The sequence below is a fragment of the Oryzias latipes genome, chromosome 19 (genome assembly GCF_053564925.1).
Source record: "Oryzias latipes strain Hd-rR chromosome 19, Olatipes_Hd-rR_3.1".
Taxonomy (NCBI): domain Eukaryota; kingdom Metazoa; phylum Chordata; class Actinopteri; order Beloniformes; family Adrianichthyidae; genus Oryzias; species Oryzias latipes.
In genome coordinates this window covers 16,774,249-16,800,525 of record NC_136255.1, presented here as the reverse complement: position 1 = coordinate 16,800,525, position 26,277 = coordinate 16,774,249, and the positions used below count along the sequence as shown (strand labels likewise).

The 26,277-nt window shown below is 38.1% G+C and overlaps 2 protein-coding genes across 5 annotated transcripts in view; one reads left to right on the top strand and one right to left on the bottom strand.

The window, feature by feature from the left end:
• Positions 1–26,277, bottom strand: part of LOC101156922 (zinc finger MIZ domain-containing protein 1) — a 197,684-nt gene that overhangs the window by 140,595 nt on the left and 30,812 nt on the right. The gene's annotated exons all lie outside the window — the stretch shown is intronic.
• Positions 5,622–25,817, top strand: polr3a (polymerase (RNA) III (DNA directed) polypeptide A). Of its 4 annotated transcripts, XM_020712012.3 has the most exons (32): positions 5,622–6,251; positions 6,727–6,862; positions 7,802–7,939; positions 8,116–8,287; positions 8,372–8,526; positions 8,599–8,838; positions 8,970–9,132; positions 9,592–9,728; positions 9,806–9,909; positions 9,984–10,125; positions 10,279–10,419; positions 10,529–10,598; positions 10,777–10,904; positions 10,992–11,130; positions 13,359–13,523; positions 13,918–14,090; positions 15,104–15,215; positions 15,679–15,797; positions 16,112–16,249; positions 16,876–17,046; positions 18,642–18,755; positions 19,979–20,014; positions 20,302–20,388; positions 20,480–20,562; positions 21,629–21,799; positions 22,104–22,197; positions 22,315–22,407; positions 22,690–22,854; positions 23,848–24,012; positions 24,753–24,884; positions 24,989–25,121; positions 25,195–25,817. In XM_020712012.3, the coding sequence occupies exons 1-32, from the start codon at positions 6,208–6,210 to the stop codon at positions 25,341–25,343; spliced, it is 4,209 nt and encodes a 1,402-aa protein (XP_020567671.1). In that variant the 5' UTR covers positions 5,622–6,207; the 3' UTR covers positions 25,344–25,817. The 4 variants fall into 4 exon arrangements, with proteins under 4 accessions (XP_020567671.1, XP_004080458.1, XP_023805326.1 ...); XM_004080410.5 differs by lacking the exon at positions 19,979–20,014; XM_023949558.2 differs by having other exon boundaries at positions 22,104–22,407.

Sequence of the window (26,277 nt, the reverse complement as noted above, 5' to 3'; positions counted from 1 at the left end):
TAGGAAATTCATTCGCGTTCACGCACGAGTGGCAGGGAGTGTGAAGTGTCTTGCCCATGGACACGACAGTTGGCTGAAGGGAGAGGGGATCAAACCGCTGATCCTTCGAGCATTGGCCAACCTGCTTAACCAGCTGAACTAGACCATGACAAATTATTCCAGGTGCTGACAGGGTAACCAATCACCAATGATGGTGACAGAGCAGTGTACTGATCAGTCAGGACCAGCTTGTAAATCCAACAGTACACAGTTGTGTGTACATTATGTTGATCAATACATGCTGTGGGACAAACACAATGAAGCCCATCTGCATCCCAGTCCCCAGCAATAATTACATATTTATAGAAACTGTCAGAAATGCACCCTGACACAGGGCTCTTATTACAGAGCCGTCTATCATAAACTATCATAATCTATACTGTGATACCAATGGTTCTCCGGGGAAGCCCCCCCCCCCCTCGTTTCAGTTTTTCCTCTCATCCTCTTTCATTTTATTTTCATTCATTCAAACCTGCTTAATTCAAATGCGAGGAGACATGGAGCCATGCTGTTTTGACAAGTTAAATGACTACAGGCAACGTTGTGCTTCCCAGTCAGTCTGTAAGCAGCACACGTCGCCAGCTACCTCTGAGTGGGGAGTTCGACAGAAATGAGTCTGTGTGTGCGTGCACGGGTCTCCTCCTTCCTGCTGCTGCCGCCTGACCCTTTTGCAGCATCTTTTTGAGGCAAAATTGAAATAGATTGTGTAGCTCAATATTTTATTGACAGCGGCTTCGCAGAATGTTGCTACAGTGACACCAGGGATAATTATTTCACCACAGATTTCTTCCTTCCCTGCATTTCTGTTTTGCTCCCTTGGTTGTGCCTCCCTCCCAGCCCTTCCATTCCTGTAGAGAATTAGTTCTGCATAAATTACCCAGTGGAATATGGAATCATTCTCCAGCCACCAAAGGCGAGTCTGTGTGGCTGATTACTGAAGAGCACACACAACATGCATGCAGGCACACACAGGATGAGCTGTGGGTGGGGAAGTTTAGGGGCTCTAAGCAAGGACTTGACACTATTGCAGAAAGCATGGTGGAGGTGGTGGTGGGGAAAGATCAGCCAAACTGGATAAGGAGACTGAAGGCGACTTTTTTCATTACGCGGTCATTAGCGGGGGCAATGTTTTGAAGGAGGAAGGGATCAATCAATTGTCCCGGGTCAATGTTTTGCAGCCCCATTATGAACCCTGGGTGGCTTTGTAAATGAAGAACAGTAATTACTCGTGCAAATTACGCAAAGACGGTGTCTACATTGATCTACAAGCGGGTTTTGCATGCCGCCAAGTGCATGATGGGTAAACAGACCCCTTGAACTGGTCAAATGTCAAACAAACAGGTTTACATTACATTTGTAGCTATTGTTTATTAAAAAAAATACAAAAAGTTATTTCAATTTTTTTTTCCATATTATGTGTCATTGCAGCTAAATACAAACAGGAAAAAAAGATAAATTATTCAAAATTATAACTTAATATTTATTCCAACTTCCTGGAGGGATGGCGAACCAAATAACTATAATAATTTTAACCCCTTGAATATTTTCCAGTTGTGTAAAAGAAATTCACTGATGTCTTTGCTTAATGGCTTTATGTACATGCTTGATTAAAGTTAATTTAGAACAGAAGTGTTTAATAAAAATGTGCATCAATAAGCGTCATGGGGGTAACCCCGAAAAGGCCACTGCATCCAAAAATTGACCTCAAATTCAATTTTTTTTGTAAATTAAGATCTTTTTAAACCATTTGATAAAATCTACAAAAAAGTTTTTCAATATCATTCACTAATGAAATATAGATAGTATCAATAATGATCTATTGGGGGTAATTTGGTGATTTAGTGCGTTCTTGCAATGATTTTCAGTCTATATACACTCAGGGACCAGGAACCGCTCTCGGACCAACCTTTTGAGGTGGTCTCGGTTAGTTTCCAGTCGGACTGAGCTTCGGTTCGCTCTGAGATTCCTCAGTCTAAATACAATCCGTCCTCGGAGCGAAGCAACTGAACCAAAGGCGACGTAAACAGAGTAGGAATACAGATGAGCCGCGCACAAATATAAAGCAACAGTTGTCGTGCTGTCAAACAGACAAAGGGGTCCAGCTGTTTATTTGTTAGGACTTTTATTTTAACACTACTGAAAACGCTTCTTACTATGGAAGCATATCTGTATCATGATTCAAAATTAAAGTTAATACTGCAAGGGCTTTTTCATTTTCACAATAAAACAGGGTTCATTGACTCGAAAATAAAAAAAATTAAAAAGCATTTTGGAGGATTGAGTTTTAATTTTGTTCTTGAGTCAATTGAGGGAGTTTCACTGTGAAAATGAAAAGGCATTTCTGATTTTAATTGTCTTATTAGATATTTCTAATTGAATTTTGGTACACATTTACTAGAGAACTTTATGAAAATGAAATATCAAATGCCATTTTATTTATCATTTTAATCAAGTCATAGAATGAGCGGTGTTGAATTATGAGACAGATATGCTTCCATAGCTTACACGCTTTTCTGTGCCTGACAGGTGCTGCTGTGACGCCATCCTAAAAGCTACCTTGCAGCTTCCTTAACAGAATTCTCTTAAAACAATGCCGTAAGACCACAACCATGAGACACTGCAGCTCAGTGAAATGTGATCAGATGAATTCTGACTCATCAAAACAATTTTTAACATGGTAAACATTGCTTCTCACTGTTTTCCTGGCAACCCATACCCATATGTCATAAACATTTAGCAGCATACCTTCTTGGCCGTCTTCTTGCCAGTAACCGCCCAGCAGCATGACTCCACTGGACAAAAAGAAGCGAGTAAAGAGTTGAGCCTGACGTTGATACAGACTTTCAAAACTTGTGAGCTAAATATAAAGTTTGAATAAACTTCCATAATTTCTGCCTCTAGTTGCTTTGCCCCGCCCTCATAATTCCTGACCAATGAATGAAGAGATCTTGTGTACAAGCTTTAGACTGGAACGAAACGTTCAGGACTCAATCCAGACCAAATTAAGGGTCCTGGGTCTAGACCATCTGATTTTTCCAGTCTGAATACATATTTTAACATGGTGTGACTGTATTATATTTTATTAATTATCAACAAATGTTGCATTGTTTAAATACAGCAAATAGCCACTAAAAAATGCATAACAATAGTTGGGTTATTCTAAACATAAAATTCTGAAAATTAGAAAAATCTTCCGTCAAAAAGTTTTGTTTTTTTTTTAAAGATTTTGAGATGAGGTGGAAATGCCCTTCTACTGCCTCTAGTGGAATAATGATGAACAACAGGGCAGAAAACACAGACCAAGTTAAATTTAATTGGTTTTTGAGGAAATTTTGGATCATGCTAATGGGATAGGGGTCTCAGAAATGCGCGTATCAGATACAATGCAAACGGTTATATAGGGTCAAGAAAACTATTTCAATGCAAAATGCTGAGGAATCTGTTTCCACTTACCAACTGAATAGTTTGTTTCCAATCTTGCGTTGGTTACACAAAGTGATGTGCACTAGATTTATCCTGTGGGGACAGAATGATTGATCTTACAGAGGGCTGCAGATGAAGTATTAAGAGCCAGTCCGTTGTACGCATTAAAAACCTGTGAGATTCCACACTAATGATCTAATATTTGCCTTTATTATTATGTCTTACTGAATAAAAACAATTGGTAGCAAAAGAGAAAAATCTTGCCTTGCCGGCCATATTTTTTTTTCTATGACTATATAGTTGAGGAAGTACAGCATAATATATTCAGTACTACACTGAGATACATTTTTTAGTAGACATAATCAATTCCTCCCTTGGGAACACAGTATTTCTGCTCATAATATTTTAATACTGTACTTGAAAAACAATTTTACAAACAATTTAGTACACAGATATGCTCAGGAGGCACTTTGAAAGGGGATCTCTAAGCAGCACCTCATGCTCAAAGGCACTGCGCACAGAGGTCCCTGGAGAGGCATTGAGGATCTCTCCACAGGCCCTTTACATTTGTTTGTACAGATGGAAACATCAGTGGCCTTTATCATTAAGTCATGGTGTCTACACAAAAGCAGAGGACTTTGGTGGAACAGTAGTCTCTTCAGATTCATTTTACATGCTACATATCATATTAGAGGTTCAATTAAAGCTCAATTATAGTGGTTGCAGAATTTTTAATGAAAAGTCGGCTTATTTGGGCAACTTTCACACTCAGCGGTTATTACCTGATGGGAGAATTAATCAGTGCAAGCATGAAGAAGGATCACCTCAGGAAGTCATCATCAGTCCCCATCAGCGCTTTAATGCCTATGAATGAAACAATGCAGGTAGTTCAGAACTGCAGGTTTGTTTGGTCTCTCCCACCCCGGCTTTCTCAGCTTAGGAAATGCATTTGCCGCCATCTAGTGGTTAATATGCAAAACAACAAGTAAGCAACAACTAACGCATGTAATTATTCTCTTTAGATGAAAATGATACATATCAAATGGAGAAACTTTAAAAAGAAAACGTATTTTTACATTATTATGTATATACACATATGCAATTAATTATACTGATTTTATTTATGCAGACCAGCTCTGTCATGTCCTGAGGCACTTCTTTAACTTGGGCCTCAGCCAAGAGTAAGTCGCAGTCCTGTGGAAGACCTCCTGTGTGGTTCAGAACCCCAAGATCACACAAACAAAGCAACAGAACCATAACAGACCCGTCGCCTTGACCTCCCACCTGATGAGGACCATGGACAGGCCCATCCTCATGCACCTCCACTCTGTGATGAAGGGCGACTGACCTGCTGAAGTTCACCTACAAGGCAAACATCCGGGTGGGTGACGCTGACATCTATCTGCTGCACTGGACACTGACTCACATGGATACCAGCAGGACAAGAGATGTGTTTTTTGACTTCTCCAGCATCTTCAACACCATCCGGCCAGGACTGCTGCGGGGGAATCTGGAGGGAGCAGGAGTGGATGGTCCACTAACCGTCCACAGTACATGCGTCTGCACAACTGTGTGTCTGAGGTGGTATTCTGCAGCACTGGACCCGCCACAGAACTGTGCTCTCACCGTTTTTTCTTCACTCTCAGCATGTCAGATTTTCACATAAAACCACCAGCTGTCAACTTTAGAAGTACTCAGATGACTTAGCCATTGTGGTCTGCGTGTGTCTGAAGGAGATGATGTGGAGTACCGGTCAACCATCAGAACCTTTATGAGCTGGTGTGAGAGCAGTCACCTGTGCTTAAATATTAGCAAGACCAAAGAGATGGTGACAGACCTCCGAAGACGAAGAACGGTGGCCCTCATACTGGTGAACACCCAGGGAACTGACATCCACATGGTTGAAAGTTTCAAGTACCTGGGTGTTCACCTCAATTGCAAAGGCAAGATTCACTCCTGATATTTGAAAAATTCTTCTGTTAAGATGAGAAAATAGGGACATCATCCCATATAAACCGTTCATACCTCAGCTGCAATGTGATATTTTAGCCGCTAGGTGTCAGCACTCACTTTAGTTGGCCAGAGTCTGAGCTTCAATTTTGCTCTCTTTGGCTGAGCTGGTAGCTACGGTGCTTTCAAGGACTATATGAAAAATCAGCTTTTTTTTATTTGAATAAAACAATTCACGGCAAAACAACAGAAATATATATGACGTATATCATCCATACATTTTCTGATCCCCTTTCTGGGTCACGGGGTGATAGACATATATATAGGGCAAAGCTGAAAAATATTTAACTTGTATTCAAATTTAACGAGGCTAAAACTTTATTGCAGCGTGCTATAATACGAAAGATCATCAACAAATTTTTTTGTTGATTTTATAATATACTTGGAGGTTTTTTTCGTTTGTACGTATTGCTACTTGGTGTTTTTCTATTTGCGTATTTTATAGATTATATTATAAAGTTAAATTTATACGAAACATACCCCAATATGGTACAAGAAATTCAGTTGGACAGAGAGTTGCATCCTAAATTCCTGATTTTATATTTGATCCTTGAAAGCAGCGGCAGGAACCAACCGGAACCAACACGCTGCCGACGCTTTGCATGATGGTTGCATGTTGGATCTGATGGCATTTCCACAACATGGAAGAGTAAAGTGACAGTTAGCTGTTCCGAAGAAATCACAATAATTAATAATAGTTGTATACACTTGTTTGATTGTGTAAACGCTGCAAAAATGGTGAAGGAGCAATTCCGAGAGACAGACGTGGCTAAAAAAATGTGAGTATTTTTGCGAGTTTGTTAGCTTCCATGTTTTCTTCTTTTAGCTGCAATTATTGCTAAATTACAATGAGGTAGTTATTTATTAAAAAGGTTTTTATGTGCCGCCTTGTTACCAGACTACTAGTATGTCATTGATCTGCAGTATTTTAATGTTTTATTTCTTTTAGATATTGTCAATAGAAGTCGTTGAAGTTTAAAGTAGAGTTGTCACATGATTTCACCAAATTCAGCTTGTGTTAATCATTTAATTTGCTTGTGGATAAAAATCAATAGGCAGAAGAAGGCTTTTATAAAATTAACAAATAACCTACAGCAATGTTGTTGAGGTTTGTTACCCTTAAGAACCCATGATGGTGACATCCGTGTGTATTCTGTGATCCATTTGCTTTGTGGTGATAGTCCACATACTATATTTATTTAATTTTAATAAAGAGTTGGGTTGAAGCATATGCGTATTCCTTCTCCTTTGCAGAAGCCACATCTGCTTTGGGATGAAATCTGCTGAGCAGATGCGGCAGCAGGCCCACATCCAGGTGGTCAGCAAGAATCTGTACAGCCAGGACACCAAACACACCCCACTGCCCCATGGAGTACTGGATCACCGCATGGTAGGACAAAAGGAAAAACATCACAGCCATTCATTTCAGAAATATACAGTTCAGGTTCAGAAGAACAATTTCAATTCAAGTATTTATATAACCCAATATTCCAACACATTTGCCTCAACAGGCTTCACTAATTGTGCAAAACATAAAAGCAGGTGTAAAATACAATAGCTATTAAGGTTAAGGTTAATTAGTTAAACTAAACTAAACAGACTAAGCTGAGCAAAACACCCAGCCCTTAGACCCTCTTTCCACTTTTACACTTTCTCCTTCACTGTAGTAAAAGCCTGGTTTAAAGAGCACTTTTCCAGAAAAAGATTGCAACTTTGCCACATTTTATTCATTACTGAAAACAATATGTAGATCTTGAGAAGCAATCTGGCTTTTACCTAATTGCTATTTTATTTCCAATAGGTTGAAATACACTAAAATGTACATAAATTTCGAAACGTATTTAAGAATATATAAACCCAATATTAACAAAATGTGCACCTTTTGTCAATTTTCACCAGAAAAAGTTCATCATTTGTTTAGGCTTTGCCTCTTTTCTCAATCTTTTGGCCAAGTTTTCTGTGATTTCTTTTGTTACAAATTGACACTTTCCTATTCTTTACACTGGAAGCATACATGTTCTGGCTTTTGTCAACATAATGCAACATTTTACACTTATAAATGTAATTTTTTTTAATCAAAATCCCAAATTTGTCTTTATTTTTAGCGGAGATCAGACTTTATATTGAGTCATAAGTTTTATAAAAAACATCAACGTTTAAAATGTCTTGAAATTTGTTCCTAACATCAAACTGTATGTTAATACAATAAAATATAGTAATACTTTTTTACTGTTCCTGGTATTTACAATAAAGTTTTAGGAAAAACAAAAACGTTCAGAAGAAACATGATTTCCGTGTTAACATACCTTTTACTTCCTGTTTCCTGCAGGGAACAAGTGAGAAAGACCGACCATGTTTGACTTGTGGGAAGAATCTGGCAGATTGTTTGGGGCATTATGGGTATTTGGACCTAGAACTGCCTTGTTTTCATGTTGGCTACTTCAAAGCTGTTATAGGAATACTACAGGCAAGTATGCTTTCACAAACAAATATTGTTAAGGAGACTTTAATTTTTGCACGCCTTTTTAGTAGCTTTTCTTACACAGTTGTGATAATTTCCTATCATAGCTATACCCTTTATGGTCCTTACTATTCTAGGTATTTTGGATGTGATTTCCTTATTGCTTTGATGTTTCTTTTTAGATGATTTGCAAAACCTGCTCCAGCATAATGCTGACCAAAGAGGAAAAACTCCAGTTTCTGGATCTCTTGAAACGGCCCAACCTGGCTTATCTCCAGAAGCGAGGCTTGAAAAAGAAGATTTCCGAAAAATGCCGCAAAAGGACAGTTTGTCTGAATTGTTCTGCTTTTAATGGTAAACAGATATTCACTTCAAGTTCAGGTTTTTCCTGAAAACAAAAAAAAAAAGAAAATGTCTTTTTACATTTTTTTTTTAAAGGAACTGTAAAAAAGTGTGGCCTGTTAAAGATCATTCACGAAAAATATAAAACGACCAAGAAAGTGGTGGATCCATTTGTGTCAGAGTTCATGCAGTCCTTCGATACAGCCATCGAACACAACAAACTGATCGAACCGCTGTTGAACCGAGCACAGGTAAGCGGATTTTTCTGATTCACAGCTCAGCGTTTTGCCTCTTTTAATAATATATATAAAATCTTCTTCCAGGAAAACCTGAATCCCCTGGTGGTCCTGAACCTGTTCAGGAGGATTCCGGATGAAGACATCCCTCTGCTGCTGATGAACCCGGAAGCAGGCAAACCCGCAGACCTCATCATCACCCGCCTCCTCGTTCCTCCTCTCTGCATCCGACCGTCTGTGGTCAGCGACCTGAAGTCGGGCACCAATGAAGATGACCTCACCATGAAGCTGACGGAGATCATCTTCCTCAACGATGTCATCAAAAAGGTTGGTGTTTTTCAAACTCGCTAATGTTATATTTTATAACGTTTTTTTTCAATGACCTTAAACTGAAATGGCAATATTTAAATGATCGTAAAACCGTTTTTCTATTTACTTTAACACCTTTTGTCATTTAGCATCGCATGAGTGGAGCAAAAACCCAGATGATCATGGAGGACTGGGACTTCCTCCAGCTGCAATGTGCACTTTACATAAACAGTGAACTTTCCGGCATCCCGCTCAATATGGCACCGAAAAAATGGACAAGAGGTTTTGTGCAAAGACTCAAGGGAAAGCAAGGTGAATTGGATCAGTGATCAAGTCAAACAATATATTTTTAGACTTTTTTTTTGTTTGTTTTAGTTGATTTAGCTTTGAATATTTAAGAATTATTTATTTTTAATGACATATTTTTGGGGAAATTAGAATAGAATTTCCCCTTTTTTTTGTTTTTTTTCTTCTCTTTTTTTCAGTTTTTATTGGTTTAAATAAGCAATAGACATAAACAAGCCTCTATTTTATTTAGTTACTGACTAAACACTTTTGTAAAGTTGGTTTATGGTGATTTATATGGACATATTATCACTGTGTGAAACATTTTATAAAAAAAAGTTCAATCCTTGATTAATATTCATTTTTTTGTTGAAGTATCAAAATCTAGAACTAAAAGTTAACTGTATGAAAAAAAAACTTTGCATGTCTTGTTAATATACTGAAAGAGTTTGAAACTGACCATTTTTTAAAATTGTGACGACTCAGGCCGATTCAGAGGAAACCTCTCAGGGAAAAGAGTGGACTTCTCAGGAAGAACGGTTATTTCTCCGGACCCCAACCTGAGGATCGATGAAGTGGCCGTTCCCGTCCACGTGGCTAAAATCCTGACGTATCCAGAGATGGTAAAGCAGACTTGCACAGAGAATCCGGCAGACTTTCTTCTGCTGCAGACGGTGTTTCATGTCAACGCTGTCTTCAGGTAAACAAAGCCAACCTGGAACTGATGAGAAAGCTGGTGCGGAACGGCCCCGATGTTCACCCCGGAGCCAACTTTATCCAGAACCGCCGCAATCAGATTAAACGGTGAGGTTTGCTGCTCCTCATTTATAGCCAAACTATTGTCAGTGTTACAGTTTGAAGACAAATCGGTTCTCTAGGTTCTTGAAATATGGAAACCGGGAAAAAATAGCTCAGGAGTTGAGGTTTGGTGACATTGTGGAGAGACACATGATAGATGGAGACGTCGTCCTCTTCAATCGGCAGCCATCTTTGCACAAACTTAGCATCATGGCCCACATAGTAAGTTTGCTTCTTGACTACATAAATACTATATTTATCTTACTTTTAATTATACATAGAATCTAAAAAAGCAACTCTCTAAATTCTATTATTGCTAATCTTTTAGTCTCATTTCCCCAACTATTTAAAGTGGGTTTCTTTTCCATGTCACAGGCCAGAGTCAAACCACACAGAACGTTTCGCTTCAACGAGTGCGTTTGTACTCCCTACAATGCTGATTTTGACGGAGATGAAATGAATCTCCATCTTCCTCAAACGGAAGAAGCCAAAGCAGAGGCCCTGATCCTGATGGGGGTTTGTATCATCACCAGTTCCAAGCTTTTTGCTCCACAAATGTCGGATCAAAAACCAAATTAAAAGCTGTTGTTACAGTTTCACTTAAAGTAGTTCTTATGTCTTTTAGACCAAAGCTAATCTTGTCACTCCCAGAAACGGCGAACCTCTCATTGCTGCTATTCAGGACTTTTTGACAGGTTAGTGAGGCCATATTTTCTTCCATGTTTTTAATTATCTAAAATGAGAACAATCTTTTAAATAATATTTATTTTCACGTTTTTTCTAAGTTCAAATGTTCCACCTGATGATGGAGCCCTTTAGCAACCTTTGCATGAAGGGAGGTCCTTTTCTAAACTGCATGTTTCATTCCTTAAGGTGCTTACCTGTTGACGTTGAAGGACACCTTCTTTGATCGATCAAAAGCCTGCCAGATTGTGGCATCAATCCTTGTGGGCAAAGATGAAAAAGTCAGAATCTCTTTACCTCACCCAGCGATTCTAAAGGTAGTCATTATTTAAACTTAGCCCTATTATTCATGTAGGAAAAATTCAAATCAAGGTGAAGCTTATGTTGTGCTATGAATCCAACAGCCGATGGCTCTGTGGACGGGCAAACAGATCTTCAGTATGATCCTGAGGCCAAGTAAGGATTGTCCAGTGAAGGCCAACCTGCGGACAAAAGGCAAACAGTACTGTGGGAAGGGAGAGGATCTGTGTTACAACGACTCATGTAAGTCTCTGCTGTGAAGGGATCGCCTTTCCAAAAAATTACAATACCATGGAAAAGTGTATTCAGTTCCAGATTTCCATTCAAAAATGATCCTTTATAGAATATAGACTTACTCTTTAATTTATTTCATGTATTTATCTGTTTAGTTTGACATAAATTGGGATTTCAACACAGAAATATCACAAAAAGAGGATTTCTAGAAGTAAATACACTTCCACGATATTCTCATTAGTCTGTTTGGGATGCAGGTTAGCCTAAATCCTTTAAATGCATAATCTCATTTGATCGTCCAATCTTAATTAAGGGGTCATCTTTGAAAGCAACTTTGAAAAGAGGATTCTGGTGGTTCAAACTGTTCTCTACAACACAATTTCATCCATTGAATTAAATGTTATTTAATTCACATCTGCTTTAGTCATAAAATCTCTGTAGTTTTCAACAAAAGGGTGCCTTTAGTTTAACTAATTGACATCTTTTTTGCTTTGTTAAAAATAAAGCTTCTCACACAAATGAATTGATGATTTATCTATTAAAAGTTATCTTTGCAACTTAAAAAGTGTCTGTGTTGACAGTTTTATACCATTTTGGACACAAGAAATGCTGAAAATGTTCCATCATGCTTAATGGGTGTTTTTTTGCAAGCTTTTAACATAAAAAGTAAAGAATAAAAGGGAAACTGGACAATTTGTTTTTGTAAAAACTGAAAGAAGTCATTATATTTTTAGTATAATATATTTAATGGATGCTTGAGCTGCAGCTTCTGCAATACCTCTAGTGTTCTTACCTTTTATGTTTTCTCCCGTTGCCGTTAAAACTCCTAATTTAGGACACATTTCTGTGCTGGTTCTTATTGATGGTCGGCTAAAAGTGGTTTGGCTGTAATTTAGGATTTTTTTCCAGCTTTGCTTTTGATTGGTAACCATGGCAACTGTGAAGATGTTTACATGTGGGTACATTCAAAAGCTGAAAGAGATCATAGCTAGGAGACCATCATGCAGATGGTTTGAAGAAATAGAGAGATTGAATAGAAAATGTATCTGTAAAGTGACTTCAGGAATTCTAATAAATGATGACAGAAACAGTTCTTATTAATATACTTTAAAAGTACAACAAAAAAGCAACGAATACTTCATTTTGCCTAAACTACAGTTGATTCTCATCTAAACAATTCGTTTTTGAACGTGTGAGGCATTCAGGCATGTCTTTTCTTAGGTTTAAGAAGAAAAATGAATCTCACGAGCACACAAACAGATGGAAAGGAGTCATTACTCTGCAGTGAGGAAGCATGTTCAAGTGAAAACAAGTGTAGAATAACAAAATAAAAGAAGAAAATTATATACAACAAGACAAGACAGAGTTATATAAACAACAAAAGTCCAAAAGGGGGTGAGAAGAAGAAGAAAAATCTTATAAACTCTCACCCCCTTTACCTTAAGTCCTTACTTTCTTAACTAAACCCAGTACACCCACCAAATGATCATATTTCTGTATTTATACTGAAATTCTTTTATCTTTGGACATTGATTCAAGCATTTACTGGTTCTGTTCCACAATTTTACTCCACAAATTGAAACACAAAATCTTATTTTCTTTCTACGTGCTTTATGTGTGAGAATTTTTTGTCCTCCCTACAATTGTGTTTTTCCTCTCTTTTAATAAATAACCTTTGGATATTCGTCTTTAAGCATTAGAACCAACTGCCAATCTTTTTTGAGGCAGACATCCCACCAGGTTCATCCTAAGAAAAGACCTTTCCAATGGGGGGACAGTTCAACACAAAAACTGTTCTGTCAGGTTGGGACACGACCTATAGTAGGTTCAAACTGAGAATCTCTACTAATGGACCAGTTTTTGACAGAAGATATTTAGAAAAGTACAATTTCATGCAGCTAGCATTCAGGTTAGTACAAAGACTTGGTGGGAACTGTCATCTTGTCGATTTTTGCTGTAATTTTTTTACCTTTACAATATAAAAGGAGGCATATTTGCAGAAATGACAAAAAATGGGTTTATTATCCTAAAATAAAAGTTTTCACAGATTCTTCATTTATCTTAGTTTCTGTATACGTCTTCTCCAATACATAGAAAAGAAAAGAAGATTTTTCCAGATCCTAATTCCACATTGATTCTTTTTGTGTTTATTGGGGTTCCAGAGGTGAAGGATGACTCGGTATAGTTTATTGATTCTTCCTGGGCTTTGCATTCTAACAGTGTCCTTGTTTTCTCAGTTGTGGTGATTCACAACAGTGAGCTGATGTGTGGCAGCATGGACAAAGGCACCTTGGGTTCAGGCTCCAAGAACAACATTTTCTACATCTTGCTGAGGGACTGGGGACAGCTGGAGGCCGCAAACGCCATGTCGCGCCTGGCGAGGCTTGCTCCAGTGTATCTCTGTAGGTACTTTGGAATGCAAAGTTTCTTTAAAAAAATTAGGTTTAAAACATTTCATCAATCTCTTTGTTTGAGAACTTTTGGGACAGTTTTCCAGCCATGTGGTTTAAATAAACGTTTTGACACAATAGTAACTGCAGATTCAGTCATTTCCTTGTTATAAAACGAACTGGTTGGTAAAAAAAAGACAAGATTGCATGTTAACAGAGTTTTGAATGTTATTTTGTGTGTTAAAATGAGAAAACTGGTAAAGAACATTGGATTCTAGGATTCATTTTTGTAACATTCAATCAAAACAAAAATCATCTTTATTATTATTACTAGAAATAAAATAGAAATGTATAATACACTAGGTAATCTTTCTTTATTTTATTTTGTTAAACTCCTAACTCTCAGCAAACAGAGGATTCTCCATTGGAATCGGCGATGTGACTCCAGGCCACGGTCTGCTGAAGGCCAAACAGGACCTGCTCGATGACGGCTACAAGAAGTGTGATGAATACATCGAAGCTTTGCAGACGGGCAAATTACAGCAGCAGCCAGGCTGCTCAGCAGAGGAGACGCTGGAGGTTGGTGTTGCAGCTTTTTCCACTCTCTGCCAATCAGGCCTTTGAGCTGCCCCATGTGAGCTGCTAATTCACTACAAATCCCACAATGCCCTGCTAATGTGTTTGGCCATTAAAAGCCGTTTGAGAGACCGCAAGCAGGAGTCCTCGCCTCTTAAATGTACATAAACAAACGATCACACAGGAGTTGTTCTGAATAATGAACATCTTCATTCAGTCTTGAGGATTCCCCTCAGCTAAAAGCCAAATTTTAATGAGTTTGAATCCAAAATGAGACATCAAGTTTCTCAGGCAAGAGGGCATCTATCAGAGCAGAAAAATCTTTTTTGCTGCTACAGGTTATTTAGATTTTTCCTACAAGAGATTAAACTTTTGCTGTTGTTGTCCTGTATAAAATGCTTTTTGTTAAAAGCAAATCCTGAAAAACTTTAGAAAGAGCTTAAGCAAAATAAATGCTTTTTAATGTGTAATGTTGTTTTTAGTGACAAACTGTCTTGTCAATTCCAGTTTCAACTAGTGTATTAAAATGGCAAACATAGCCTAATACTAACAATAATAATAATGAATTTATCACTTTTTTCCTTTCTTTTTTTATGTTGTTGTCATCTGTTGGGAAAGGTTGTCATTAGAAAGCACTATCAAAAGTTTTGGATAAAAAGTGAAAACTCGAGATTTTCAGAATTTATTTTTGTTTGCCGGTTTGATAAACATTTAACCAGACTGGCCCTCGGCTTGCGCAATTTATAAATGTTTTGCCAACTCTTTATTTGACTTTGACAACTCACTCATAATTGCTCATTATTACTTTGCAAAACCTTTGATGAGAAAGCATTGTGTCTTCACCTTTTTTATTCATTTATGTACCTTTTTTTAACTGTGCATCTTTTTAGAGTTATTGGAAAGAAATCAGACTGAATTACAATGGTTTTCTACTGCAGTTTTTCTTCTTAGGGTGCTTTACCCCTGCAGAGCAGAACTTGATGTTTGTGTCTTGGTCTGCATTTGTCTTTTGACAGGCTCTCATCTTGAGGGAGCTTTCCGTCATCAGAGACCGAGCAGGCAGTGCCTGCCTCAGGGAGCTTGACAAGAGCAACAGTCCACTTATTATGGCTCTTTGTGGATCCAAAGGTAAGTCTGAATCAACAACAGCATTGCTGGGAAAAAAAAGAAAAGTACTTTTTTCCATCCTGAACTAAAAATGGCGGATTTTCCATTTTTTAGAAGGATAGCATGAATCTGAAAGGCTGGAACTTCAACCCGCTCTAATTTGTTTTATAATTGCTTAACCTTAAGTTAAAGCTGGGGTGAACCTTGATCTGAAGTAGAACCAATTTGTCTAAACTATGTAAATTACCTGCATAAAGGATTTTCCAAAGAGAAACTTATGAAGTTCCACTGTTGATGCTTTAAGGCATCAATAAAAGGAAAGTCAGTCCAAATTTAAAAGAGTGAGTGATGCTCCATTTACACGAATGTTCATATAGCTATACTATACTACTTTATAGTTTAACCTGCACTCTCTTATCAATAATTGCTTTTCCATGTTTGCATCATTTGCATGTGTTCTCTATCTTTGTCTGTTTACTTTCAGGTTCCTTTATTAACATTTCTCAGATGATTGCCTGTGTGGGCCAGCAGGCCATAAGTGGCTCTCGAGTCCCCGACGGCTTTGAGAACCGTTCTCTGCCTCACTTTGAGAAACACTCCAAAGTAAGAACAAAATCCATTTTAATCTCTTCTAACTACGGTACAAAGTGGGAATGTATCGTTTTTTTTTTTTATTGATTGCTGGCACTGAATTAGCCTTTTATGATGGTTAAAGGAAATGTTTCTCAGAGCGTTGGTACCCCATTATTTTCATTAGTGAGTGATGCTTTTCTGCCTCCATCTTGCCTCTATTTATAATGCAGTTTCTTCAACTCCAATAAAAGGGAAATTAGGCTAAACTGCAGAGCAGAAATGGCCTAAAACACTTTTCAAACTGAATTGAATGCATAGTTATCTCAATTATAATTTCTCACCAGCTGCCTGCTGCCAAAGGCTTTGTGGCTGATAGTTTCTATTCCGGTCTGACTCCCACTGAGTTCTTCTTCCACACCATGGCGGGCCGAGAGGGTCTGGTGGATACTGCTGTGAAAACGGCAGAGACCGGATACATGCAGGTAATGCCCCTCTCCCCACAATCTACCCCTGTTGCTATGCAGATGTCAAACTGCTAGAAAGAACATACTCCATATGTCTCTGCAGCATCTTGAAGGTCATTTTGCACATCACTGCTGGATGAAAAGAGCATTTAAAAGCTCTTGGGGGTATATTTAAAACAGCAGGACAAGAGGGCTGGGTAATGTCAAGATTTTTAACTGTAAAATTTAAACAATGTGAGGCAATAATGTCTCTTGTCTTGTATCTGCTTTATTGCTGGACAGACCTTCCAGCTGCCACAGTATTACAGCCAGCACTGCAGTCATGGCATCAGTCCATCGCACTGCAGACAAACAGCTGCATGAGTCAAAACAGAACGAAGAAGCTTCAGCAAAACAAAAATGTACCGGTATTTGTGGCACAGTAAAAGTGAAAAACAAATCCCATGTAGTGCTGGATGTTGCTCCTTTCAGTAAATATGTGAGATAATGAGCGTTTTTTTTAATTATCTGTTGGAGCGTCTTTACCAGCAACACAAAGAAACATTTTGGGGCTTCTTGTGAATAAAATCCCAAATTGGGATTCCTGTCTGAAATGGAGGCATTTATTGTGTTTTCCTGTTGTATCCCTTTGTATCTTTGGACAGAGGCGTCTGGTGAAGTCCCTAGAAGATTTGTGCTCGCAGTATGACCTGACGGTGCGCAGCTCAATGGGTGACATCATCCAGTTCATATACGGCGGCGATGGTCTCGACCCGGCTGCCATGGAGGGAAAAGACGAGCCGCTGGAGTTCAAGAGAGTACTGGACAACATTCGGGTGAGTTGGACCTGAAGCTGCCATTTTTTAAACATTTTTTTTTCCGTTTTATCAGTTCCGACTAGGCATGCACAATACACAAAACAATCGCAAATTTATCGTTATCGCGATATCCGGCTGTGCAATACGCATAGTGCAAAAGACGGCAAAAATGATCACTTTTAATGGGCTAAAACAATCTGATGGCAGCTTGAAGTAGTTAATGAATCAAATAAATCCATTTATGGATTTGACCAATCGGATGGAGCCTTTTGATGTTAGATGTTCGCCTCCTATGTAGACGAAGGTCATGTGGAGTATAATTTAAGTTATGGTGACTCTTATTTGAATTAAACTGTTGCAGTGAAATGGAAATGAGGTTTTTGGTTGTTTCGCTATTTGTTCATGTATGGCAAGGTCTGTCGTCATCGCAATATTGATCATTAATATCGCAAGTTTTCATCACATCGTGCAGCCCTAGTTCCGACTTAGGTTGTTTAAATTACAACTTTAATTACTCAGCAAAGTTAAAAGGAAGAACTATATTTTGATATTAAAAGTAACCTTCCAGCCACAATATTTAGAAAAAAATAGACATTTTTTGGAACTTTATATTGTGAAAAATGCAGCTTTTAATCTTCTCTCTCCCTGTTTTTGTTTCACTTTTGCCCTTTTCTTAGTTTTTCCGTCATGTTTGACCCCTTTGTTATCTTCACAGAGTGGAATATGAAAACTTAAATTGAAGCAGTGAGATGAATACCTGTGCTTCTCTTCTATTAAATCTCCATCTGTAATGGAAGTCAAATCAGATGGCCAACTGAAACATGATGCAGTAACTAGTAACACGGCTAGACTGCAAGCCCTTCCCTGTTGAGACTGTGAACTGGTTAATATTCACCCTTTTTTTCCACAAAAGTTTTAGGATTCAAGTCACAATAAAAGTAAATCCTCCATTCTTTCCTCAGAACTAGTGGAGAGGAAATGATTGCATTTGACGGTCTGTTTGGCCACTTGGTCACATCCTGGGCAACATTATCTCAAGAAACGCTCATCTCTGTATTACAACATTTAACCAAACTCTAGCTGCTGATTTGTTGTGTTTATTTTAAATGCATTACGAGATGCATTGAGGCCCAAAAAGGTTTTTCTATCTACCGGTAATCTTAATTTTTGCCTTCATTGGGCTTTTTTTAACATAAAAAAGCAAACCCTTTTCTTTCTTTTTTTTCTGTTGGATGATTTTCCCAAAGTTGTGAAAAAGACATTTCAATTGTCTGAGAAAAATGTACAAGTATCTTGTGAGGTTGTGAGCTAAGAGCTAATTATACATCCAGAGGCTTAATAACAGCCTCTTTATTACAGTACTCAAAAGTAAACAGGCTGTGATTGACAAGTGTTTCCATTGGATGTGATTGCATTGCAGAAAGGGAATGAATCATCAAAAAAAAGACAAGGCAGCTCAATACAGCAGGAGGATTATTTAATAGAAAATGAATGGACACTAATACTTACCAGTTCTGACCTTCCTTTCGTAAATTTCAAAAGGATGTTGATTTTTTTTCATGGTTAGCTTTCCTTTAGCTCTGCATTAAATTGTTTGTGTCTGGCTCTTCCAGGCGGTCTACACGTGCCCGGATGAGCCCGCGCTCAGTCAAAACAAGCTGGTCCTCACCTCAGACGCCATCATGAAAAGAGCCGACTTCATGTGCTGCAGAGACAGCTTCTTGGAGGTAACTTCCATCACTCGTCCTGCTGGGATGTTCACATCTGACAGTCTTTAATCTACATTTGGATTCAGTTTGAGGAAGATTTCCAGTTTTCTGATTTACTTTATGTGACCACAATCGTCAGGGTTCACGCCATTGTTTGTTTTATTCCAGAACTTTTTATAAGCGCCTTGGAAATAATTCTGCTACTTTTAACTGTTTTAGGAAAAAATTCACTTTGAAAAACAGGATAAATGACTTTATTGGTGAAAGCAACAGTAGAAACTCTGTGAGGAGATCAAACCTTTGTTGGTTTCTTCAATTTTTTAAATTGTTGTAATTGTTTTAAAATCCCTGCAGGAGTCTGTCTTCTGTTGTAAAGCTTTGATTTTGCATTCTTATTTCTCTGTCTTGCTTCAGCGTTTTATTAATACAGATGTAGCTATTTTTTTTATTTAAGTTGAACAAATGTGTTTATTTTATGCTTTTGTAAATATATATATGTGTATATATATACATTTAAAATGTAAATTTTTTGTGTGTTTTTGTAGCTTTGTTTAACAGAAATGTAAATTTTTTGTGTGTTTTTGCAGCTTTGTTTAACAGAAATGTAATTTTTTTTATCTTTAAATTTGAATTACCTCCCTGCACATCATTACATTTTTATTTTAAACTGAGACCATTCCTTTCTAGAATTCTTCTACCGGTATTTTAACTCCAGTTTTGGAAAGAAGGAATGTAAATGTAATGTATTCCCTAAAAACAGTTTTGCCCATTTGATTGAAAATTATTGAGAATTCAGTTTTTTTTTTTTTTAATGCTAGAAAACTGAAAAAGTCTGACTCCGATCATCTATTGATCTATTTTTAAAGTGGTTCTAGTGGTCTTTGAATTATCATTATGCCACTTCTAGCCAAAATAAAAAAAAACTGTGTCATTTTATAGAAGATTGTTTCTGCGGAGCAGCAGTTTATTAGAAATTTGCCTCTGATCTGACACAAAGGAAGCCCGCTCCTCCTCTTTTTGATTCATGCTTTGAAAAAAACAGGGATTTTTTAAAACCGTGATTGTGGGGGAATGAATAAAACGTTTTTTTATGAACTCATAAACAGCTGCTGGTTAGTATCTGTCCTTCAGAAGGTAGCTTGTTGTAAATGTATAGTAGATATTGTCTTGCAGGTATTGGGTGCTTTTTTTTCTTCTTCTTTTTCTAAATCAAACATGTGATTTTCTCCTCTGCTGGGAAGGAGTTAACAGAAACTGGCTCAGAGAAGTACCTGGAGGTACGGTGACCGAGTGAGCATGCCCACAGAACCCCGAATGGCGTGCCAGCAACCGTTTAAATAGACAAACAGTTGATCAGAAAGCAACTGGTTGTGATGAACCCCATAACATCTGTTTTATTAAAGACTGCGGCTAATACCAATGCACTTTGAAGCCAAAAAAAAATAGCTGATTTGCCCCCCCCCCCTCCTTTTTTTGCATTGCATGGTCGTGTATTGAGCTCAAACAGTGTGCAGTCACTTATTTTTGTTCTGAACTCAGATTTATTCTCTTCCTTTAATTGTAGGAGATCAAAAAATTCATTAGGAGCATGTCAGAAAGAATCAAGAAGACCAGAGACAAGTACGGCATCAACGATAATGGAACAAGCGAGGTAAAGCTATATTTTATTTTTAGAGCCTTTGATGATTATGGAGAAATCGCGGCTGAAATTATGCTGTTCTTTTTTGTGCTTTGAATCGCAGCCTAAGGTTCTGTATCAGCTGGACCGGATCACACCGACACAGCTGGAGAAGTTTCTTGAAACCTGCAGAGACAAGTACATGAGGTGCTGTGAATGTTTAACACACAAACTCGTGCATTTATCTTCTCCCTGTGGAGCTGTCGCATCAGAGGAAGCCTGTAAAACTTTTCAGAAACTTAAACTATGCTTTCAGTGATGTTTTTACTGTATCAATATGGAGTTTTTTTCCTAGAACTACTTAGTTTTAGTGTAAGACAAACATCTTATGTGGACTCTAAATACAGATGGGCAAAAAGTTTTAGTCAGCCGCAAATTTGTGCACTAAAAAGATGATGGAGGTGTAGATACGCTTCAACTGTGAGAGACAGAATGGGGGGAAATAATCCAGCAGATCACATTGTTTGATTTTCATTGAAATAAAGTAAGTATTTGGCCATCTACAACAAGAATTTTGTCCCTCACAGAGCTGATCTTCAATTCTCCACTTATTACCAGTATTAATGGCTTCTATTTGAACTGGTTATCTGTATAAAATCCTGCTGTCCACACCCAGCATGGCCACGTCGAACGAGCTGTCAAAGGACACCAGACCTGCACCAGGCTGGGAAGACAGCGTTGTGTGAAGAAATAAACTGTGGGAGCAATTATTAGGGGGAAAAAATACTTCCAAGACCACTGATAATCTCCCTCCACCTGGGGCTCCATGCAGGATCTCACCCTGGAGAATTGAAGATCAGCTCTGTGAGGGACAAAATGATCACAAGAACAGCAAGCGATCCCAGAACCACATGTGTGGGGACCTAGTGAATGTCCTGCAGAGAGCTGGGACCAAAGTCTATAATCAGTAACAGAACTTACACAATTCGTGTTTGAATGAATACTTTTCTGTATCTTATTTACATCTGTTGTTTTCTTTGATGCAAATTCCAGTATTTATTGTTTCAATATTATCTTTAATGATGCTGTAAAGGTTGTTTTTATGAAAATATTATTTTTTTTATGACAGTAAATCAAATCCTTCTTAATGGATTTATACTTTTTTTCTACAATCTTTAATCCCTGGCTGATTTTTTTTTTTGTTTTTCTGCTTCAATGTGACATTCTGTTGAACCCGAAGATGACTTGGTTTACGTGTCATCTGGTCTCGTAGAGCCCAGATGGAGCCGGGCTCAGCAGTGGGGGCTCTGTGTGCTCAGAGCATCGGGGAGCCCGGCACTCAGATGACCCTGAAAACCTTTCACTTTGCCGGCGTGGCGTCGATGAACATCACTCTGGGGGTGCCTCGCATCAAAGAGATCATCAACGCTTCCAAGAACATCAGGTTTGTAATGTTTGTTTCCTTCATCTGCAAACAGATCTGACCAAACAGTTTTGCATAAACTTTATAAATGAATTCATCCAGGAGGAGCTAGATTTAAATTCTTACATCTGAAATATATTTTCTCTAAAACATTTTCTCCTGGATATTTCTGATACGACCTATAACGTTTTCCTCAATGACCTTTTTATAGAGTTTGGGGTCCAGAAGACAAACGGGAGCATTTATCTGAATGAGCTTTGCTTGACCGATGGGGTCAGAGTGACAAGTTTGTTTTCAATCTTTTTCCTCTGCTCCCCCCACGTAGCACCCCTATAATCACTGCTCAATTGGATGTTGAAGACGACGCTGACTTTGCAAGGCTGGTGAAAGGGAGGATTGAGAAAACTCTTCTCGGAGAAGTAGTCCAAACGTTCTTTGTCCCTTTAAAAAAAAATAAAAAATGTGATTTTCATTTAAGAAAAAGACGGAAGGTTGTGAACAAGTGGAAAACTAATTTTAGAATTTGCCCTTTACAGATTTCCGAATACATTGAAGAAGTTTTCCTTCCAGATGACTGCTTCATCCTGGTGAAATTGTCTCTAGAGAGGATACGACTGCTAAGATTGGAGGTATAACCCCTTTTTAACCCCAACGGCTTGTTCACAAAAAAAAAAAGAAAATACCACTAACTTATAGATATAACGATCTACTAAATAGATGGAGGTGTCACAGATTTTGTTTATAATGGGAGTAAAAATCACTTTATTTGCCAAAGCCTAAGACAACACATATTATCGATTTTGTTCTTCCATTATTCATCTTTAGTCATTTGTGTTTCAGCACAGTGCAGCACACACCTAATGCTTATCATCTTCACCGCTGGGTTATTGATCAGAGCTCATGTCTTCCAGGTGAATGCCGAAACGGTGCGTTATTCCATCTGCATGTCCAAGCTGCGCGTCAAGCCCGGAGACATTGCTGTGCACGGCGAGGCGGTGGTTTGCGTCTCGCCACGGGAAAACAACAAAAGCTCCATGTACTATGTGCTGCAGTCGTTAAAAGAAGATCTTCCTAAGGTGAGGGGGAACTTCACTCGTCTGTTCAGCCACTGACTTTATTAGCTTTTCTTGTAAGAACTCGCGATTCTCAGAGTAATGAGTCTGTGCAAAGGCCAGCTGACCTTTGGAAAATGTAAATAAAGGAGAGCAATCGATATATCCTGGGTTTTGTCCATCTGTTCTCAGAAGCTGGACTTATTTTAACATCTCGCCTATCTGACCTGTAGAGATAAGTGGCTGGTGTTCAGTGGAATTTGAAGAGCTTTGCTTTCCTCAGAAGAGGCACCTACTGCTGCCAGAAGGTTGTTCACAGACAAATGTAATGTTTTGAGGCTGCAAGATTATAGGGAAAGCTGTTTTTTTTTGTTTTTTTCTCTTGGTCCAAGACCTTTCCACAATTCTAAGAAGTGATTTGAACTCTCCTGATTCTGGTTAAAATTGACAGCAGTGTTCAGAATAAATGAGCTGCAGCTTTCTAACAGTTTTTTTTTTAAGTAAACTAATGTCTGTTGCTGTAGTCCAAACCATAATCTGACCCAGAGGGTTAAAATCAGAGGTTGAAGAATCAAACCCTGAGGAGCTCCACATGACGTTGAGGTTCTATCAGATGTACGATCTCCTTCAAAATAAGATCTGACCCAACTGTGGGCTATACTTAAGACTTCCAGCTTTTTTCCTCCATATTTTTCCTGAGTTCAGCACTATAAAGTGCCATCTCATTAGTGCTGTGATGTTGTCTGAAGCCTGACTGAGATTTTCTTCAGTAAAATTGGAACGAATGGATCAAAACAGCTTTTTCAGAATATTTTTAATCAAGACAATATTAGAAATCCTCATGGGATCAGTAAACATGGATGAACTATGGGCTGCTTTTCTTCCAGAGAGAGGAGGAGTGTTGAGCGATCTCTGATAAATGACCTGACTAGAGCGGGATCATAGCTCAACTTTAATTGAACTGCTCATTAGTGTCCTTGTGTGTAAGTTTGGTTGTTTCTTCCTCCTGCGGCGAAGGTTGTGGTTCAAGGAATACCCGAGGTCGCCCGAGCGGTCATTCACATCGACGAACAGAGTGGAAAGAACAAATACAAACTCCTGGTAGAAGGGGACAACATGAGAGCTGTCATGGCCACTCATGGAGTGAATGGAAGCAGGACTACTTCAAACAACACATACGAGGTAATGAGTCTTTGCTTTGGTTATATGTTAAAACAAAGGTTTCTGATCTGCATTTTAAAAGCTGAATGTCCGGTGCTTGACCTAACATTTTTAAATCGAAGTGACATGCTTCACGGTGTCACAGGGTAATGTCTTTATAAAGGCCAAAACAATAAGCTCTATTATTATTTAAAGACATTTTTTCACTCTCATAAAGCCTCAAAAAAACATCAGAAGCTCACTTTTAGTTTAAAGACCCAGTTTGATGAAAATGTAGTTTTTAACGTGTTTTAGTGGCATTTTTCTGATGACATGTGTAGAAAATTAGACTCAAAATGGCATTTCTGCATTTTTTTAATTTTTTTTTTTATTTAATTGTGAAAATTGGAAAAGAGCTTTATTGTGATGTAGAAAATACGCTGGGCAGGCCATGAGCTCCATGTAAACTAGCAGGAGAGCCTGTAAACACAGAGCTCTCAGCAAATTGGAGTTGATGGGGGATGGGGTCGCTTCATGCCAACAGAACAACCCAGAAGCAAATTTCTAATGAACGACTGATGCTCTGCAGAAATTATATCCTGTAAAACGACACAAGTTTTTCATTATTTTGGCTAAAAACTGCATAATCATAATGAAAAGAGCACAGGGAACGCTTTGAAACCAGCTCAAAAGATGATCCGAGTGGGTCTTCAGCCTAGAAACAGAACTTGGAAAACTTAAGCTGTTGGAGTTGATCACAATTTCTCTGTGAAATAAACCAGGTGGAGAAGACTTTAGGCATTGAGGCTGCGCGATCCACTATCATCAATGAGATTCAGTATACCATGGTAAACCATGGAATGAGCATCGACCGGCGGCACGTCATGCTTCTCGCAGATTTGATGTCTTATAAGGTACAATCCTTAATGAGATCCTTATTATTATCCCCATTACATGCTTGAATTTCCTTGTGTTGTGTTTGGATATATGTAAACACTGTATTTCCTTGTCCATAAAGGGGGAAATTTTAGGAATTACCAGATTTGGATTGGCTAAGATGAAGGAGAGCGTCCTCATGCTGGCCTCCTTTGAGAAAACCGCCGACCATCTGTTTGATGCTGCCTACTTTGGACAGAAGGACTCTGTCTGCGGTAAAGTTCTGCTTCTTCTGGTTAAAACCTTGCAAACCTACCACTTTATGACCTGTATGTTGTTGATCTTCAGGAGTGTCTGAGTGCATCATCATGGGAATCCCAATGAACATTGGAACAGGACTCTTCAAGCTGCTGCACAAAGCTGACAAGGATCCCACTCCAGTCACAAGGCCACTTCTGTTTGACCATAAGGACTTCCATATACCTCTGTTCACATAGCATCATGGGAAAAAAAGCTGATGTCTGAAGAGTTTAGTTTGTCTGAGTGTCCCATGAAGTGCCTGCTTTGAATCTTTTTTTTTTTTAGCGAGATGACTTCTTTTTATTTATCAAAGCATGTTTGTTATCATTTAGTTTCAAAATAAGAGAATTTGGAAATTGTAGGTTTATTCGCCTCATCTTTGTTTTGCTTTTAACTTGACAGTTTCTTCCATTAGCTTTTAGAACATCAGATAAACGGAAGTGTAACGCTACGAAACTCCGAGTTGGCATGATCATCATGAAGACAGTGGAGCTCCTGTTTGGAGCTCAGTTTTTGATGCTTTTGTTTGTTTCTCTACAGTTTTCCAGCATCTTGAGGATCAGTTTGTCAAAACCTTGAAGTTTTTCATTGAAGTTTGTCTTTCAGAATTTCATTTAATAATCTAATGTACATATTGTTATTAATAAAGTGAACACCAATAAATGTTAAAACTGTTGTTTACTGTTCTTTTTGGAAAACATAAATTGAGATTAAAGTTTATTTCCTAAATACTCTGTTTAATTAAGCTGAAGCATAATGTTGTGCAGTTTTCAGATTGATCTGCTTTACCGAATTTGTCTAAAATATATAATTATTTCAAAAGTGACATTTCCTGTTACTTGACACTAAGTAAATCCAAGAACTGCTTAAAACCTTTGCTGATCAATTTTTTATGATCTGCCTTTTTCAAGAAAGAAAAAAAGTTTAATCAATTTTCAATAATATTCAAATATATGTTGAATCTTTTAGAAATTGTAAACAGAAAGTATTTTTAAAAATGAGATGAGCTCACACAACTAAAAGACAACATGTGTCTTTTTTTTGTGAACGCTTTCTAGAAAAAAATTGCTTTGTAGCAAAAATCCAGTAGATATAATCTAAGAATACATCTTGGTGTCACCCGATAGAGGC

Coding starts and splice junctions, on each gene's coding strand:
- polr3a (XM_023949558.2), top strand. CDS start 6,208: ATGGTGAAGGAGCAATTCCGAGAGACAGACGTGGCTAAAAAAAT. Junction 6,252..6,726: donor ACAGACGTGGCTAAAAAAAT/GTGAGTATTTTT, acceptor TCTCCTTTGCAG/AAGCCACATCTGCTTTGGGA. Junction 14,091..15,103: donor CAGCAGAGGAGACGCTGGAG/GTTGGTGTTGCA, acceptor GTCTTTTGACAG/GCTCTCATCTTGAGGGAGCT.